An 18,060-nucleotide genomic window follows, 5' to 3' on the forward strand; every position below is an offset into this window, starting at 1 on the left:
GGTTATTTTAGAATTTTCACATTAGACCACTGATGCATGGCCAATTGAAGATGAAATCTCATGAGAAAAGCATGACAAAGACGACTGACAAGGATACAACACCTAACCAAAGAAAATAATGTGGAACAAAGTCATTGGGAGACCGCCGAGGTCGTTGAGAAGCGATTTCCTATCTGTTGGTTTTCAACCTTCATTAATGTTTGATCAAGAAATTCCTCACTGCCTATCACATAAAACTATTATTGTGTCTGAAAGTAATACCTTAAATAGCAAAAATTTGAAGTCCAACTCCTATAATGACGAAAAACAAAAACAAAACAAAACAAGAGATGAATCCCCACAAAAAGAGTAGAATCCGGCTGCTGTAATCTACTCTTTCAGCTCTGCCGTTCTTTCCCTGTGGCTACATTTCACATATTGTAAATTTAGGTCATAGTGGGCAGAAGATTTGCATTTTGGATTCATTCCTCTGTTTTTTCCTGACAAAATCGGCCGCCAGTATCAAAAAACTTGCCTGGGAATTACTCAACACCGGGCATTGATGACAAGTTCATATAAAAATTACACCAAATACTTCCTTTATCTGATACATTATCTACTTATGAATGTCTATGCTACATTCATCTTAATCATAAACAAATAAAAGAAACCTCACTGGAGCTGCTTGTTTCTATTTTCCCAATATTTACTTTCCCATGTCTCCACTTGTTTTATTGAGCTTGCTTTTCTCCTGAGAAGGGTAAGCAGAGCTGGGGGCTCATACGGAGGAGGCATGTCGCATGGGCCTTTTTCTGCAGGACCCTTTACCATGGATTCCATTTTAAAATTCTTCTCTGGTCCCTGTGCAGGGCAAGCCATAATCTCTGAACACAGTTCAACTGCATTTGGCGGTATGGTAGGCCTAAATCTTAAGAGCCTAGCATATTCATTTAATAGGTGAAACATGTAGTCGTACACAAAGTCCATCTTCAAATCCTCTTGAATGAATTCACTCGCTGCCTTACCGATGGCCTGTGCCTGGTAATGCCATATTGAGAGATGTAAGAAATTTGAAAAGATGAAGTACTTCTGCTTGAATTGTCACGAAAAACATCTTAAATCTAAATTTTGATTCTCTTTATGCAGCTTGAAACATGGACTGTAATAGTAATTCTTTTTTTTTCTTTTTTCTTTTTTTAAAACGATGGTGTTCGAGGCTTTTTGGACACTCGACTAATCCACTAGGATAATGGGTTTGTCCCTCTACCCTTTTTCACTTAAATACCATGGTATTATCTCAAATGGAAAGTCGTAGCCCTCAAGACTCAAAATCTGGTCATTTAATCAGGAAAGTTTTAATTTTACCATCTGAGCCACCATTGGGGGCAATAGTAATTCTGTTTTTTAGCAGTCACAACAAGAAAAAAAATTAAAAATGTAGTCATGGTGAGATTATATCTTTTCTACCTACTTATATTTAATTATGTTAGGCGAGCTTAGGGAAACTACCTTTTGCTTGTGACTGTTGCCCCAGTCGACGGCAAACTTGATAGACTTGCACTTGTCATCTTCCCTTATGGGCCAGTAATGGTGCACTGGCATCAGGCTTCTCGTGAAGAAGTCATAGTAATGGGGCTTTACTAGTAAAGAGACAGAATCACATGCAAGGATGTACTTTTCGCTTACAGACCATGCAGATCCTTCAATGTATATTTTATATCTGGGGAATTTAAGAGAGTTGATCGTCAGTAGCAGGAAATTAAAATAACAAGTGAAAAAACAAAACAGGAAGTGAATATGCAAAATGCAGGATGCAACACACACACACGCAATCTACCTGTGAATGCATTGGCTTGCCAAATCTGACTGCTTGTATCCTTCATTTGATTCTCGGATCCAGTCCTGCAAACAGGACCAAATCATTACTTCTCTGTTGCTGTTTTGTTTTTCCTCCATTTTATTTGCTTATGTTAAAAACATTTCCAGTGGTGTCTAAGAACACAAATCCCTCAAATGCTATATTGATGGTTTAAAATTTAAAACACTAGCAGCTAGAAGCTGAACCATATGAGCCCTGCATGTGACCATCTAATGCATACTACAAGAAGTTATTTGGGGTCTTTTAACAGCTTGCACAAGAAATGGGAATAAGAGGGTCTGGATTATTCTGTCTGAAATTATTTTGAGTCGGTGTCGAAACATTGAGGCCTTGAGGGTGCATCCGCAAAGCCTCGAGGCTGGAGCACTGCAGTGTCTCATTACTATGCAGCGAGTACTTCATAGGGATTATATTCAATTTTTAGAACCTGCGGATTCACTTATTATCCTTTTTCCTTTCGTTACTTGCAGTTTTGCACTTTTTTCTCTTAATGTTTGTATTTTTTTGCCTCTGAACCAGGCTGCAAGGCTCTTGGTGAAGCCAAGTTCAGTAATTCTTTCATCATCAACATACTTTTCAGCTCTTGCCCAATATTGTTTTGTGTTTTCTAAAGAAGGCACTTGCTTCTTGCACGGATATTGTGGGGGTTCGTCTTTCTCGTGTAGTCAGATGGTGTAAACTTGGGATAGGATGGGTTAAGTTGAATGTGAATGGGAGCTGTACAGGTAACTCAGGTAATTGTGGTGGTGGAGGCGTGATAAGAGATGAAAAAGGTTTATTTAAAACAGTTTTTTCCTCATTTTTGGGTTATGGAACAAATAACATGACTGAATTGAAGGCGATTTTTTTAGGGATTAATCTGTGTAAAGATTTCGGTTTTGATCAAGTGGAAATTGCATATGACTCTACTTTGTTGGTTCAGTGGATAAGTTCTGGGAAGTGTTCGGTTTGGAGCTTATGAGAATTGTGGGAAGAGCTTATGCTTGCATTGAGAGGCATACAGTTCAAAGTGGAACATGTTTACAGGGAGAAAAATAAAAGTGCTGATTTCTTTGCCAAACAGGATGAATCTGGTATTTCTCGATCATATAGTTGTCAGGATGATCTTTTTCAGCAAGTTAGGGGAATGATTCAATTGGATTTGTTGGGTTTTCCTTCTTTGCGTTCATGATGTTTTGTATTATCTTCTGGAGTTTTGTTTGTTTTCCACTTTTAGTGGTTTAGTTTCTTAGTTTTTTTTTGTTTGGTTGCTGGCGTTTGATTTTTTGGTTTGGTTTATGTTGATTAAGTTAGTTTTAGAGTCTTGGAGTTTGTTTTTGTTGTCCCAAAGTCTCAAGATTGAACCACGGTATTCCTCTGCTATAAGTGAGGGATTTTCTAATAAAACTAGGAGGTGCTGCCTCTTTTACCAACAATAAAAAAAGGCACATGCTAGAGATGCTTGCATTCAGACAGCTAATGGAGACTGGCCGACTCAATATTTAAGTGAAGAAGGGCCGTTATGGGGTGGATGAGTCAGATGCTTAAATTATTACCTGGGCATATAAGCGAGCATTCCAGTCTTGTTTGTCGGAGACATTACATTTGAGTAGGTCTTGCCTGGTTTCGGCAACAGAAGGATTTCCCTTCCAGTAGGCATAAGGTTCCCTTTGCATCCATTTGGTTCTCTTGTTGCCTTCTCTCAGCTCCTTCAGCAAGGACTCCCATGGCTTTATATTGATCTCAGGCCTGATACAAATCAGTACATTTCATTTTAGAAAACTGAGTTGATACAAATTTAAAATGAAAATTTTTCATTTAAAAAAGAGTCCCCCTAGTTTTGCATATGATCATAAATCTATTTGAATATATCAGCTCAATCAGCAGCTCTTAGCCCCCCGTTTGGGAGCATCGTATTTTTAATATTTATCACTTAAAATAAGTACTTTTACCCCCAAAAAAAATGTGGCGTTTAACTTATAATATAATAAACGCTTATTGTAAAAAATATTTTTTTAGAATAACTCTTTCTAGAACTATTTAAGTGAATTTTGAGAAACAATTTAAGACAACTTTTTGACCACTTATAAGTGACACTATTCATAGGTGAGATCAATTTTATAAACTTAAAAAAATTTAGTAGTTTTTTATAATTTAAAAAATACATTATACATTAGAAGATAATAATATATTATTTTACTATGTATTATAATATATTAATTATTAATGAAACATAATTCAATTTTGGAATAAAGAAGAAGAACCATTTATTAATTTAAATTAATAATAAAAATTAAAAATATTAATTTAATTAATAATAATATTTTAACATAAATTAATATGATATTGACATATTATAAATATAAATTACGAACAATATTATTGTTAATCAATTATTTTCACTTAATAAAAATATTAAAATGTTAATTAAAAATAATAGTTAAAGTAATTATTAATTAAAAATTAATTATATGTTATTTTATTATCCATTTAACCTATTAATTATTAATGAAATTATAATTAACTTACGGAATGAATTAAAAAAATTTAATTAACATTCAGTAAACTAAAAATCTTAATTTAGTTATTAATACTATTTTTAATATAAGTTAATGTGATAATCATATGTTATAAATATAAATTACTAATAAAATTATTATTAATTAAAAATAATAATCTTATATTATTTTTTAATAGAAAATATTTAAGTTTTAATTATGAATAATTAAAATAACTATTAATAAAATTTTTAATTAAAAAATATTAATATTTGTAATTTAAAATATATTTAAAAATAATTATATAGTATCTTATGGTAAAAATAAGTATCCTAATATCACTTATTTTAAATTACAACCAAACACTAGTTATAATTTTCAATACTTTTCAGTTTAGCACTTATTATAAGCACTTATTAAATTCATCAATTTTGTTTTCTTGAAAAACACTTTTGCACGAGTGGTTCCAAACGATCCCTTAGGCTCCATTTGGATTAGGAATGTTGTGCAGAAAAAAGGAAAGGAAAGGAAAAGAAAACAAGATAGAAAAAATTTTTTTGTTGTATTCTCTCGATCTCAAATATGATTAAGAAAGGAAATTTATCTAAAATAGATTTTTTTGCTCATTTATTTTATATATATATATATATATATATTATTTTTCTGATCATTTTCCATAATTATTAAACAACAAAAAGTGAATACATTTGTGTTTTACTTAAACTTTTATTCAGATTTTTCAAATTCCAAACAGGACCTTAAAATTCAAGAAGAGATGAAAATGGTCATAAATACAAGGTTCTTATTCTATTCAAACTACGAACACATCATACAAATACCGAACAACAAAAACAGCAACACGTATGACTCATACCTAAAATTATATTCAAACATCATTTGACTTTTTAAAATATATCTCTTACTTTTTGAAGCAATTTTTCAACCATAAGAAAAGGGGGGAAAAGGTATTTTGCAGTGTTAAAAAAGCAATTGTTCTGCTCTTAAAAGTAAAAAGTATTTTGAAAAACAAAATCAAGTAACGTTCAATTATGACTTAGTATCCCAAAAGGCTAGGTTTAAAACTAATACACAAACCTTGAGAATACCCATTTTGTCAAAAGAACATCAATATCATTGTGGTTTTACTTTTCTTAAAGTACCTCTGCCTTTTTAGTAATAAAATTAATACTATAATTGTTTTTTTTTATTTAAAAAATAAATAATTTGAAATTACAAATTAGTAAAAAAAAAAATGATAAATTGAAAATAAAATTGATTTTTTAAACTAGTTTGATATCGGCATACTAAAAAAATTAATGGAACACTATTATTATGCTATCACACACTAAAATGATAAATTAACCTCTTACATTATTATTTTTTATTTTTTATTAAAAATAAATTATTTCTTTAATATATTAAAAATAAAATTAATATTTAAGTACATTTAAATGAATATTAATATAATTTTAGTTATTGAGTACATTTAAATGAATATTAATATAATTTTAGTTATTGTTCTATTTAAATTTAATACAACTACAAAACTCAGGTACTAGCCAAACATGCCATGAATGTATTACTAAATAAGAAAATGGTCTTACCATCCCCAAAAGGACCAATCAGGGAAGACGATGTCCAGCGTGGCACCGTCTCCGCAGTATCGAAACAACGGCGGTGGGGTCGTGGCATTGGGCCCAGAAAAGTCGCTCGATCTGATGACCGGCCAGTCAACGCAATCAAACATCAGGTCCAAGTCGGGGACTTTCCCAGGGTACCTACGCAGCAACTGTAGGATTCCCCACAGCGTAAAAACATCCCGCGTCTGAAACGCCTTCACATATGTCTCCACGTAAGCCCTCCCGTTCACTATTACCAATCTGAAGTTGGCAGTCCTCTTGGCTCTCTCCACCGTCTCCCTCGTGATCCCGCTGTCCTTCCAGGGCCGTAGATCTTCGTGGATCCAGCGGAAGTACTCCGGGCACGTCGGCGGTGGGTCCCATGGACCGTCCTGATCGTTCTCCGGCCGGAAATTTGATGGGTAGTAGTTCGCCGGGCAGGTTTCGGTGAGATTACCGGCGACGGCGGAGCAGTTGAGGGGGATTTCGATTTTCTTGCGGGGCCTTTTGGGGATTTCGTTTGCTCTGCTCGCCGCCAGTGTCTTCTCAGCCGAACCGCCGGTGATGGACTCCTGCACAAAGCACAATGTGAAAAGTCAATAATGTAAGGAAATTACCTAAATTAAATTACCACTCTAGGGGCACAAGACAATGATAAAAATCGGATCAGATCCCATATTAACTTGAGTTTTTTTTATTAATTGTTGCTGATAATGAAAAAGAAGAATAGGTGAAGATGATTCTTAGTAGTTTTGTTATGTGAATGTTAATTTTATTTGACAAACTATTGAATTTTAATAGAATAGGAATTTTTCAATTTTAGTACGCTTTTAAAACATGTGATATTGATAGAATGAAATTATTGGGATTTACTTTATTTAATTTTTCTTTAAAATTACACATGTGCATTATAAATGAATTTTTTTTTTCTTAAGTTAAAAAGTTATATTTAAAAGAGTAAATTTCTTTTCAAAATTATAGATTTGTGCATTTTAATGAATTTTTAAAAATTGATGAACATTCCATTTCATTATTAATTACTTATATCAAACATGAGAATGGAATGGAAAATGAGAATGCCCATTTCATTCCAATGTGACTTTCTATTTATCCCCAAATAGTAGAATGGGAATTGTCATTCTATTCTACTTTACATTCCATTCTTATCCCATAAAATTTTAAAAATATGGAAGAAAGTGTTGAAGAGGTCAGAATTGTGTCATTAATAGTATTGGTTGACATAAAAATGCACTGGACACTGTGGTTGACTTCATCTCCATAAATTTGTCCATTGCTCAATTCTCGTCAAGGATGCTACACAAAGCACTATGTGAAAAGTCAATAACGGTTAAAAATTGAAGGGAATAAAAATGGTTGCAAGCAGCGACCCCCAACAGCTCAACTTTTATCCTTTGTTAAAGAAAATGAATAGGAATAACTTTATATTTTGCATTTGCAAAATTTCACAAAAGAAAAGCAATACAGAATATTCTTTCCATCTCTCCCATGTATTCCATTTTCTCTCATTCTAGCATTTCACATTTACAGTGAAACAAAAGCAAATTCTTATATGGTATCAAAGTCAATGATGGAAGAATCCATCAATACCAGTCAAAACACTCCTCCACACCCACCATCAAACACCATTCCTGTGCAATCAAACACCAATCCCAATTGGTCAGGAGCTGCTCCTCATGACCCAACGCAGCCCACCAGTCCTTATTACATTTGCAACATTGATGGTTCAGGTGCCATGCTCGTTACTCATACCTTGGACTCCAGAAACTACTACTCTTGGGTTAGATCCATGAAGAGGGTCTTGCGGATCAAGAACAAGCTTGGGTTCATTGATGGCAACATCTGTGAACCCTCTAATCCCAATGATCCCTTAATGGAACACTGGTTGAGGTGCAATGACATCGTGATAACATGGATGCATAACACAATGCAAGTTGACATCAAGTCTAGCACTATATATGCTGAGACTGCACATCAGCTTTGGCTAGAGTTGGAACAACGTTTTGCTCAACAAAATGCTCCAAGAATTTTCGAGGTGAAGCGAGGTATCACAGACCTAAAGCAAAACCAAGACTCAGTGAGCATTTATTTCTCTAAACTTAAAACCTTGCTTGATGAATTACTCAATTATGAATCAATTCCTAATTGTACCTGTGAAGGTTTAAAAGTCGTCGTTCAGAACCAACAGAGGAATTGTGTGATGAAATTCTTAATGGGACTTAATGACACTTATAAAGCTATTAAAGCACAAATCCTGCTGATCAAACTTTTTCCTAACTTGAATGAGGTTTATTCTATCATTCAACAAGAAGAAAAGAGGAGAGAAATTTCTATTAACAGCCTAGGCAATGATTCTATGGCCACGGTGAGCAAAAGGTCTTTTAGTAAGCCATCTACTAGACAACAAAGAAGGGATAAGTACTATTGTACCTTCTGTAAAATCCAGGACACTCTCTGGAGAGATGCTTTAAAGCAAATCCAAATAAGCCCATATGTACTCACTGCCAAATGTCGAGGCCACACAGCTGAAAAATGCTACAAACTACATGGATACCCAGCAGGATACAAGGGAGAAGAAAAAAACAAATCTATTATGAATCTGGCGAATGCAAATGCAGTAGTAAGTTTTGGGCAGGAAGTTGTGAAAGACAAGCCTCAAATTTCACTAATTCAGAAGCAATATACTTAGCTTTTGGCTCTCCTAAAAGCTACCTCTAGCAACCAAGCTTTCATTCCCTCGGCCAATCATGTTCATACCATGGTTGCACCTTCTTCCTCAGATGCAAATAATCACAAAATTCCTGGTATATCACTGTGTCTCTCTGTCTCTACTCCTGAAACTAGTAATATTTTAGAAACACCATGGATTCTAGACAATGGAGCAACATACCATATGATTTGCTCCAAGTCCTTATTTCATTCCATCCAAAATACTGTTTCCTCTTCTGTAGCCTTACCAAATGGTGAGATAGTGTCTGTTACTCATGTAGGAACAGCCAAAGTCACCAAGAATCTCATACTACACATTGTCCTTTGTGTTCCCAATTTCTCTTTTAACCTGATTTTAGCAAAGATAATAACTCAAGAACTAAATTGTTGTCTTGTTTTCTTTTTTGATTGCTGCTATATTCCGGACCTTTTGACTTGAACAACAACTAGCATGGGTGAAGTTGAAGCAATGACTCTATCATATGCTGCAAATGGAAGTTTCTCCTTCAGCTTTATCTGATGCTTTATCTAAATACAACCTCAAAACCAGCTTTTCAGCCTCTGTCAGCAATAATAATGAATCTTTTGACCTCTGACAATATAGATTAAGTCATTCTTCTTACTCTCAATTTGACACAGATACCAAAGTCAACATATTAAAACCCTCTGAAGATAAACTCTATCTCATTTTTCCTTTAGCTAAAAAAAACAAGCTACCATTCCCTACTAGCCAAAATCAATCCAAGAAATGTTTTAAACTGATACATTGTGATATATAGGGTCCATGCAATGAGATTAGTCATGATGGTTGCAAATATATTTTGACTATTGTGGATGATTTCAGTAGGTGTACCTGGACTTATATGCTGAGATTAAAATCAGAAGCCAGCACCAATTTGCAAAACTTTAGTGTAATGGTAGAAACTCAATTTGAAACAAAAGTAAAAACCATTCGAAGTGATCCTAGGGCTAGAAAGTTTGTATTTATTGGTTACCTCTTTGGTGTCAAAGGATATAGACTTCTGGACCTAGATACTAAAAAGGTTTTCATCTCTCGAAATGTTGTGTTTCATGAAGCTGTCTTTCCATTCCAAACAGACAAAATCAGCCATCTTGATACTAATGTCAGCAACATTGAACCTCTACCGAATCCAAATGAATTAAGTTTTAGTCAAAACCCTATCATTTCCATTCCCACTTTACTTGTTCATAATGATTCTGGAGAACTTGGGTTATTATGGATTTACCTCCTAACAAAGAACCAATAGACTGTAAATGGGTTTACAAAATCAAGTTTCCCGCTGATGGTAGTATAGAAAGATACAAAGTCAGGCTTGTTGCAAAGGGGTACACACAGCAAAAGGGGTTGGATTACCATGAAACATTTTCTTCCGTGGCAAAAATGGTCACTTTAAGAACCTTGTTAACCATTGCAGCAATAAAAGGGTGGTTTTTGTAGCAATTTGATGTCAATAATGCCTTCTTGCATGGGGATTTAGAGGAGGAGGTGTACATGGAGTTTCCCCCGGGGTATCCTAATGAAAATGGGAGAAAAGTATACAAATTAAACAAAAGTTTGTATAGTCTCCAACAAGCCTCACGTCAATGGTACTCAAAACTCTCAAATTTCATTATTCACCAAGGATATATTCAGTCCAAGGTAGACTAAAGCTTGTTCAAAAAGGTAACTGAAAGTTCTTTCACAACTATTTTAGTATATGTGGATGACATAATAGTTGTTAGAAATGATATGGAAACAATTGATCAATTGAACAGATCTCTTAATGACCAATTCAAAATCAAAGACCTTGGTAAGTTAAAATATTTTCTAGGTATTGAAGTGGCCAAGACAACAAAGGGAATTCATTTATGCCAAAGCAAATTTGCTTTGGATATTTTAGGAGACTCACATACCATTCCAACAAAGATTCCTTTAGATCAAAATGTGAGAATGTCCAAAGAAGAATGAGAGTTACTTCTTGAGCCTACAGAAGGTTGATTGGTAGGCTATTGTACCTAACCATAACCAGACTTGAGTTAGCTTACTCAATCCAAATGCTCAGTCAATTCATGAAGAATCCAAGAGTGCCACACTTGTAGGTAGCTCACAAAGTTCTACGGTACATCAAAAGGTCACCAGGGCAAGGTTTGTTCTATTCAACAGACTCAGAAACCCAACTCAGAGGCTTTAGTGATTCAAAATGGGGAGCTTGTCCAGACACTAGGAGGTCCGTGACAGGCTATTGCGTGTTTCTCGGGAAATCCTTGGTGTATTGGAAGTCAAAGAAACAAAGTGTAGTCTCTAGGTCCTCTACAAAGGCAGAGTATTGGGCAATGGCAAATGTCAGCTGTGAATTAACTTGGTTGAAGTATTTACTTAGAGATTTACAAATTGCTTACCCACAGGCTGCTTTCTTGTACTATGACAACAAATTAGCTATACACATTACCACCAATTCCATGTTCCATGAAAGGACAAAGTATATAGAGATAGATTGTCATTTAATTAGAGACAAAATTCAAGAGGATTGCATTTCAACAGAGTAAGTGGCAAGCAAATTGTAAGTGGCAGACATTTTCACAAAGAGCTTAGGCTTGCAAAATTTTTATTAGTGCTTATCCAAGATGGGAGTAGAAGACATCTACTCTTCATCTTGTGAGGGGTTGTAAAAATTGAAGGGAATAAAAGTGGTTGCAAGCAGCAGCCCACAACAGTTCAACTTTTATTCTCTATTACAGAAAATGGTTAGGAATAACTGTATATTATTCTTGTAGTCAAAAACTGTCTTGATACTTTGATTCCTTTTTTTGTATTCTATTTATACCATTCCTGTACAATATTTTGCATATACAGAATTTCAGAAAGAAAAGGAATACAGAAAATTCTTTCCATCTCTCCCCTGTATTCCATTTTCTCTTAGTCCAGCAAAGCAAAAGCAAAATCTTATAATAACACCCTTAAATTAAAGCACCGTGCAGACCAACATCTTGGAAAGATTATACAGGAATCGGGTCCTTCAAAATGTCTATCAATTTTATACAAAATTAAAAATTATGTTTAAATTTTATTTTAAGAACATAGACTTTAAAATTTATATTTAAATTTACAAAAATTAATTTCAAAATTCAAAATAATAGAAAATCACGAAATTTCTCAATAGAAGAGTCAAGATCTGGTGAACGTCTTAATAAAAAAAATCCACGACTAACCTAACAAGCAAGTACCATTACTATTTAATAGGCTGTCCCATTTAATATTCATAAATTTGACGACGTGTTAGGTCCATCATACAGCTACAATCTATTAATTCCTAAAAATTTTTAAATTGGAAATAATTCAAAGAGGGAATTTCATGGTTTTCTTTTTTTAATACATGAATTTGGACAATGGGCACCGAATAAAATTCATAATAAACTAATAGTTTAATGATATGCTACTGGAATGAACTATTTTTCCGTATATATATATATATATATAAAATATATAGTAATTTCCAGCTGGGTGCTGGCCCATACATGCAAAGGAGGCCCAGGCTGCACATGTATGGCTTGAGAAGCACACACGTGGCGCAGGATGACTCGCTAAAACTTTGCGCAGAAGAAAAGTCTGACGACGCCTACAGCACATGTTAGAGTCTTGAATTCTCTCACTCTGAAAAGCCGAGGCCGGAACAACCGGGCGAGATTAAAACGACGTCGGGTTGGTGTGCAAATGATACTAAACTTTAAGTTTTTAAATTATATTTTAATGTCGAATAACGTGTAACAGCCTTTTCTTATAATTAGGAATAGTTGATTGCTTTAGTCAATTATAACTTTGAACAAAATTATTCAAAAAATTCGTAAAAACATTTTAATCATCTAACGGGACTCTAATCTCTTACCCATCAATAAAGAGTGAGTGAGATTACTGATCAGTACGTTAGAATAATATGTTTATCAGTAAAACGATACAATTATGATAGCATTGAAAAATCATGTTTAAAATTCAATAATTGAAGTTTAGTCGATGCCTGGCAGCATCTTGCTTAAAAAAAAAAACATACCGAATAGTTGAGGAAGCGCGTGGTGAGGAACGCGCCGCAGAGGAGGCAGAGGAAGAAGAAGAAGATGGCAGAGGTTCTTGCAGGAGCTTTCATTAATGGCCGCCATACAGTGTCTGCGAAGTGCCTGTAAACTCCAGATCCATATGTCAAATAACTCTGTACCCCCTGCATCTCTCTCTCTCTCTCTCTCTCTCTCTCTCTGCAATTAACGGTACGGGTGCTCTCCCACAAAAAATGCAATTTAAGAGACTAGCTGCATCACTGATCTGGTTAAAGGGAAAAGGGATTTGGGAGTTTGATCTGAACTTGAAACGGGTTGTTTGGAGATTGGAGTTTGGACTCGGGTGCAGATCAGCTTTCAGGCAGCCATTAAGCTAATTTCCACTCTCAATTTGGATCAATCAATGAGAGAGAGAGAGAGAGAGAGAGAGAGAGAGAGAGAGAGACAAAAACAGAGAGAAGCGGAGGGCTAGAGAGACGGAGACCGAAAGAAAGATATGAATGATCTGGGGTAACTGGCATACATTACAAAACTATTTCACTAGTTACTTATATTGAAATGGGATTGCTCAACGATCAGAATCAGAAGAAGAAGAAGAAGACAGAAATTTTTCATATGGGAAACAGGGGGAATGAAGACAAACAGATGGATCAGAAGAGAGAGAGAGAGAGAGAGGGCGAGGCCGGCGAAACCTAAAAGAGGGGAAAAAGTGTGAAGCTAGAAAGTGAAACACCGATACATTTACTTTCTGCAATTGCCGGTGATGGCGTTTCTAATCAACCCCTTCCTTATCTGTAATATCGGTTTTGCCGATTAGTCCAATACGGCAGCGTTTCCACCGCGGATTTATGAATTCCCCCTCCCCTCCATTTCTTCTTTTCCTTAATTGCCTGTGCGGTCAATTTTTAAAGTGCTTAAGAAATACACACTCAACAGTACTAAATAAATATATTAAATTCATTTATTCTGGAATTTAATATATTAATGAAACACCCAGAAGCAAAGGTAATTTTAAATAATAATTTTAAATAAAATTCTTGTATATTAACAATACATTCTCATACTTGAGTTCATGAATTAAAGTAATTAATTGAGGTTTTTTAACAAGTTTTATGTAATGCATTTACAGATTTTATATATATATATATATATATATATTGCACGAATTAAAATTTGATACTTGTATAACATAAAATTATATTAATGGACTCTTATTCTTTCAATTTAAATTTTAGAGTGATATCTAATATATTTATATTGAATTAATCAATTGAATTACATTATTATCATATTTGAAATTCCCAATATAAATATTAAGTTATTTATACATTTGACTCAAATATTTTGAGTTTACTTAGATCTCTCGTCCTCTAAACCGAGAAGAGTTGAATTTTTTATAACAAGTTAGACTTAATTTGGACAGCGTAGATTTTTTCCTTCCTAGAAATATTTTTCATAAAAAGAAAAATGAAAAAAAACAAAGACGAATGTTTAGTTTTTTTAATTATATTTTGCTCTCTATATTAAATATTATTAAAAATAAGAAATTATTCTACTATAATAAAAAAATTATGAAATTTGAATATTAATGGTGTGTAAAAATTAAATATTTTTATTGATTTTTTATAATTTTATTTATTTCATTACTTTTCTTAATAATTAAATATAAGAAAGCGAATTGATTTATTCTATACTTTTCATTTCATAATTGCTTTTCAACTTCTATACAAGTCTTAGAATCTTTACTAGAATTTGTCTTGAATATTTGAGGAGCAATAAAAAAAGAGTCTTTTGTTTATTTTGAAACAAATTGATAATTTAAATTTAACTAAACTTATTTTGGAATTAGTGTTGTGAGGATATTGTATAGAGGTTAATTCTTTAAAAAGTTATTTTAAAATTAAATTTGCATATACAAATTTTTAAATTTTGAAAATAAATTTATAATAAATTTTTCATAATTGAATTTATAAATTAAAGAATTATAGTTGAGCTTATATGTGTGTGTATATATATCTAAAACTAAATTATGACATTGATATTTAGATAGAGATTTCAAAATTATTTTAATTTATTAACATGTACGAGCACTACATAATAAATAGGAAAATCCTACAGTAAATGAGACAACTTGGATTTGTAAATCTAAAAGCAAAATTCAAGATGATCTAACACAAAACAGAAATGCAACCAATTTTTATTTTGGAATTAGATAATTTTTATTTGTGAACGTAAATGCAAAAAATAGAATAAAGATAAATTGTAATGACTCCAAAAATAGTAATACAAGATTAGTGGAGTAATCCCAAAAATTTTATTAATTAATTAATTTTTTAAATAATAATTATTAATTTAATAATATAATATAAATATAATAATATATTATAATAATAATAATATTATTATATATATAATCTATCAGAAGGAAGTTTCCTTCGGGATGAAGGAAATAAAGAGATTTTCTCTCTCTCTAGCCACTCTCCTCTCTCTCCTCCGCCACCTCTCTCCCTCTCTCGCTCTTCAATTTCTCAATGAATTTTTGACCGATTAAAGAACGGAAAATATCTCTAACTTCCATTCTCAGTCACCAACATTTTAACCGGAGTGGATTCGTGATTAAAAAGTTGTAGGCACCACTTGAAGGCTAAGATAAGAGAAATAAATTATGGTTAAATACATAAATCATGTGGCATGAGATTAACATTTTTATAATAAATAGGTTGTGATTGCTATGGGGTGAGTAATTGATATGTTATGGTGTTATGTTGTTATTCATGTAAATTGTAATATAACGTTGCCAGGAATGAAGAGTTCATTATATTGTACATGTTATAAATCACAATATAACGTTAATAGAATTTGAGGAGGTTGTTATATTGTCATTTATATAGATGGGCTAAGACGTTAGCAGGCATGAGGAGGTCGTCTTACTGTTTTACTATGAATAAGGTCTTGTATGTTGTATCTGTGTGGCGTGATGGAGTGGTGAATTTCAATTAGAAACTCTGTGTGAAGTCTATACTGATGCTGAAGGCCTGTGTGGCATAATGAAGTGGTAAAACTCAGTATAGAAACTTTGTGTGAAGTCTATACTGATACTGAAGGCCTGTGTGGCGTGATGAAGTGGTAAAACTCAGTATAGAAACTTTGTATGAAGTCTATACTAAAGCTGAAGGATTGTGTAAGAAAGTATTGAGAAGTGAAGTAAATGTGCATTTTCATTTGTGGGTGTGAGTGCATGAATGTGGGCTGAATGCATGGTAATTGTGGATGTGTTGTGGTATATGTGCATACGAATTCTGTGGTATGATTGATGTTGAATGTGTGTGAGTTATAGTTGGTAAATGAAAGTTAATTAAAGCAAAGTATTAAATGCATATTATTCTGTAATATTTCGTATGATTGGGGCGAGGTAAACTCTCCACTCAAGGGCTTGCTGAGTAAGGCGAGTGTCCTGATAGGTATCAGTTGTAGCCACACCCAAACTAAATGGGTAAGGTTACATAAGGTATCAGATTAAAGAGGCGTTACATGTATGGGCATGTAATCTCCCCAATTCTCGGGAACTCTCGCTTATAAAAGATGTTACATGTGTGAATACAGTTTATAAATTTCTTAAAAGTTGTTGTCGTTTAACAAATGATTATATTTTGTATACACTAAAACTCATGTTGTCACACACTGACAATAATTTATTTCATCCTTACTGAGAAGTGTCTCACCTCATCATACAACCTATTTTTCAAGATCTTCGCGTGATTGAGCTTAGCGAGCTCAGGGTAGGGTTGATTAGTTGATGGGGATCAACAAACCTTATGTATCCCTTTTATTGATATGATGACACATGGACGACCTCCTGATGTCCACTCCTTTGCTGACATGGTGATACGTGGACGACCTTCAGATGTCCACTATTGTTTATATATGTTTTGGAGGAACACATGGAATCAATTGAAGATCTTCAACTTTTTTGATGGAAGACTTTTTTTATGTGAAGACTTTGTTATTGTATTAATTTATATTTTTCGTAGATATGTTATTTCAAGATTATTAAGTGTTTGAAGACCCAAGTGAAGTATTGAAGTAAAGTCCAACTCAAAATTCATGTGGGCCCTACATGACTTCTGGGCCCCATATGACTCCAATGGGCCCCACATGATTTTGGCCTTCCTTTTGTAATATGTTTAAATTTCAAATTTGAATTGTAATAATATAAAACAACTAAGCCTAACTTGTGTGCTTGTGAGTTGGAGTTCCTTGTTTTTTAGTAAGTATTAATTGTGTTAGGTTAATAGTTGTTGAAATTTGTTGAGTTGTTGTTAAAAGTTATTGAGAGTTGTTGAGTGTTTAGTATTTTGTCTCCCAGGCTATGCCTATAAATAGTCTTCTTATTGTAAGAACAAGATATAAAGTTGAAGTTGAATATAGAAGAAACATTTGTTTGCTTGAGCTTGTCCCTCTCCTTGTGAGTGAGTAGTGTGAGGCTACGATGTTCTCTACAGAGATTAAGTGGTGAGAGACCACTAAACTATCCAACGACTCCATCAACCCCTCCTCCATCTAATACTCTCATGGCCCCCATCAACACTATTAGCTTTGGTGCAATCCTAAAAGGGGGGGGGGGGTGAATTGGTATTTAAAATTTATTACCTTAGGTCTATCCACTAACAACAGTATTACACAAGCCTAAGGTCAATCTAGTGCATGTAAAATAAATCAATGTAAATATACAATGGAATTTAAACCGCAATAAACGTTTAACCAAACATGCACAATAAAGCAGTAAAGGAGACGAAACCCAGAAATGTTATTGAGGTTCGGCCAAATTGTCTACGTTCCCGCCTTGGCCAACAAGCACAAGGATTACCACTATAGGCTCACTTAACGGGTGGAGCGGGCATCTAAACAACCAGGTCAATTAGCACAGGGCTGACCTCAACCTTTACAACCAAGTCAATTAAGGGGCTGACCTCAACCAACACGCCTTAACAAGATGGCGCACCTAACTTTCCTAACTGGGCCTAAGCCAATCTAGGACTATTCTAGGGCTAGTCTCCCTCTTCAGGCCCATGCCTAGAAATACAACAGATGTGTATTACAATCAAATGGTACAATGATTGTTCTTTCGTGTAAAGCATATATGTACCCAGTTACGCACAGAATAATCAATACACTACCAAAAGATAGGATTTGATAAGCTCGATATAGTATAAGTGTTTACTCTCAAATATATATATGCAAATATGGCAATCAGTGCGTGAGAGAGTAAATGATAGGATCTTTGTGTCAAAATAATATTTTAATCATAATGCACTAACAAAGATCACAAGCA

The 18,060-nt window shown here is 33.8% G+C and overlaps 1 protein-coding gene across 1 annotated transcript; it reads right to left on the minus strand.

Annotated features, from left to right (window-relative positions):
• Positions 1 to 436: 436 nt before the first annotated feature.
• Positions 437 to 13,607, minus strand: LOC131146697 (uncharacterized). The gene is made up of 6 exons (XM_058096446.1): positions 12,728 to 13,607; positions 5,940 to 6,526; positions 3,394 to 3,586; positions 1,817 to 1,881; positions 1,489 to 1,699; positions 437 to 1,017 (listed from the first exon to the last, which is right to left on the minus strand). Exons 1-6 carry the CDS (start codon positions 12,896 to 12,898, stop codon positions 652 to 654), a joined length of 1,593 nt encoding a protein of 530 aa, XP_057952429.1. The 5' UTR covers positions 12,899 to 13,607; the 3' UTR covers positions 437 to 651.
• Positions 13,608 to 18,060: the final 4,453 nt, after the last annotated feature.

The sequence above is a fragment of the Malania oleifera genome, chromosome 13, assembly GCF_029873635.1.
Source record: "Malania oleifera isolate guangnan ecotype guangnan chromosome 13, ASM2987363v1, whole genome shotgun sequence".
Taxonomy (NCBI): Eukaryota; Viridiplantae; Streptophyta; class Magnoliopsida; order Santalales; family Ximeniaceae; genus Malania; species Malania oleifera.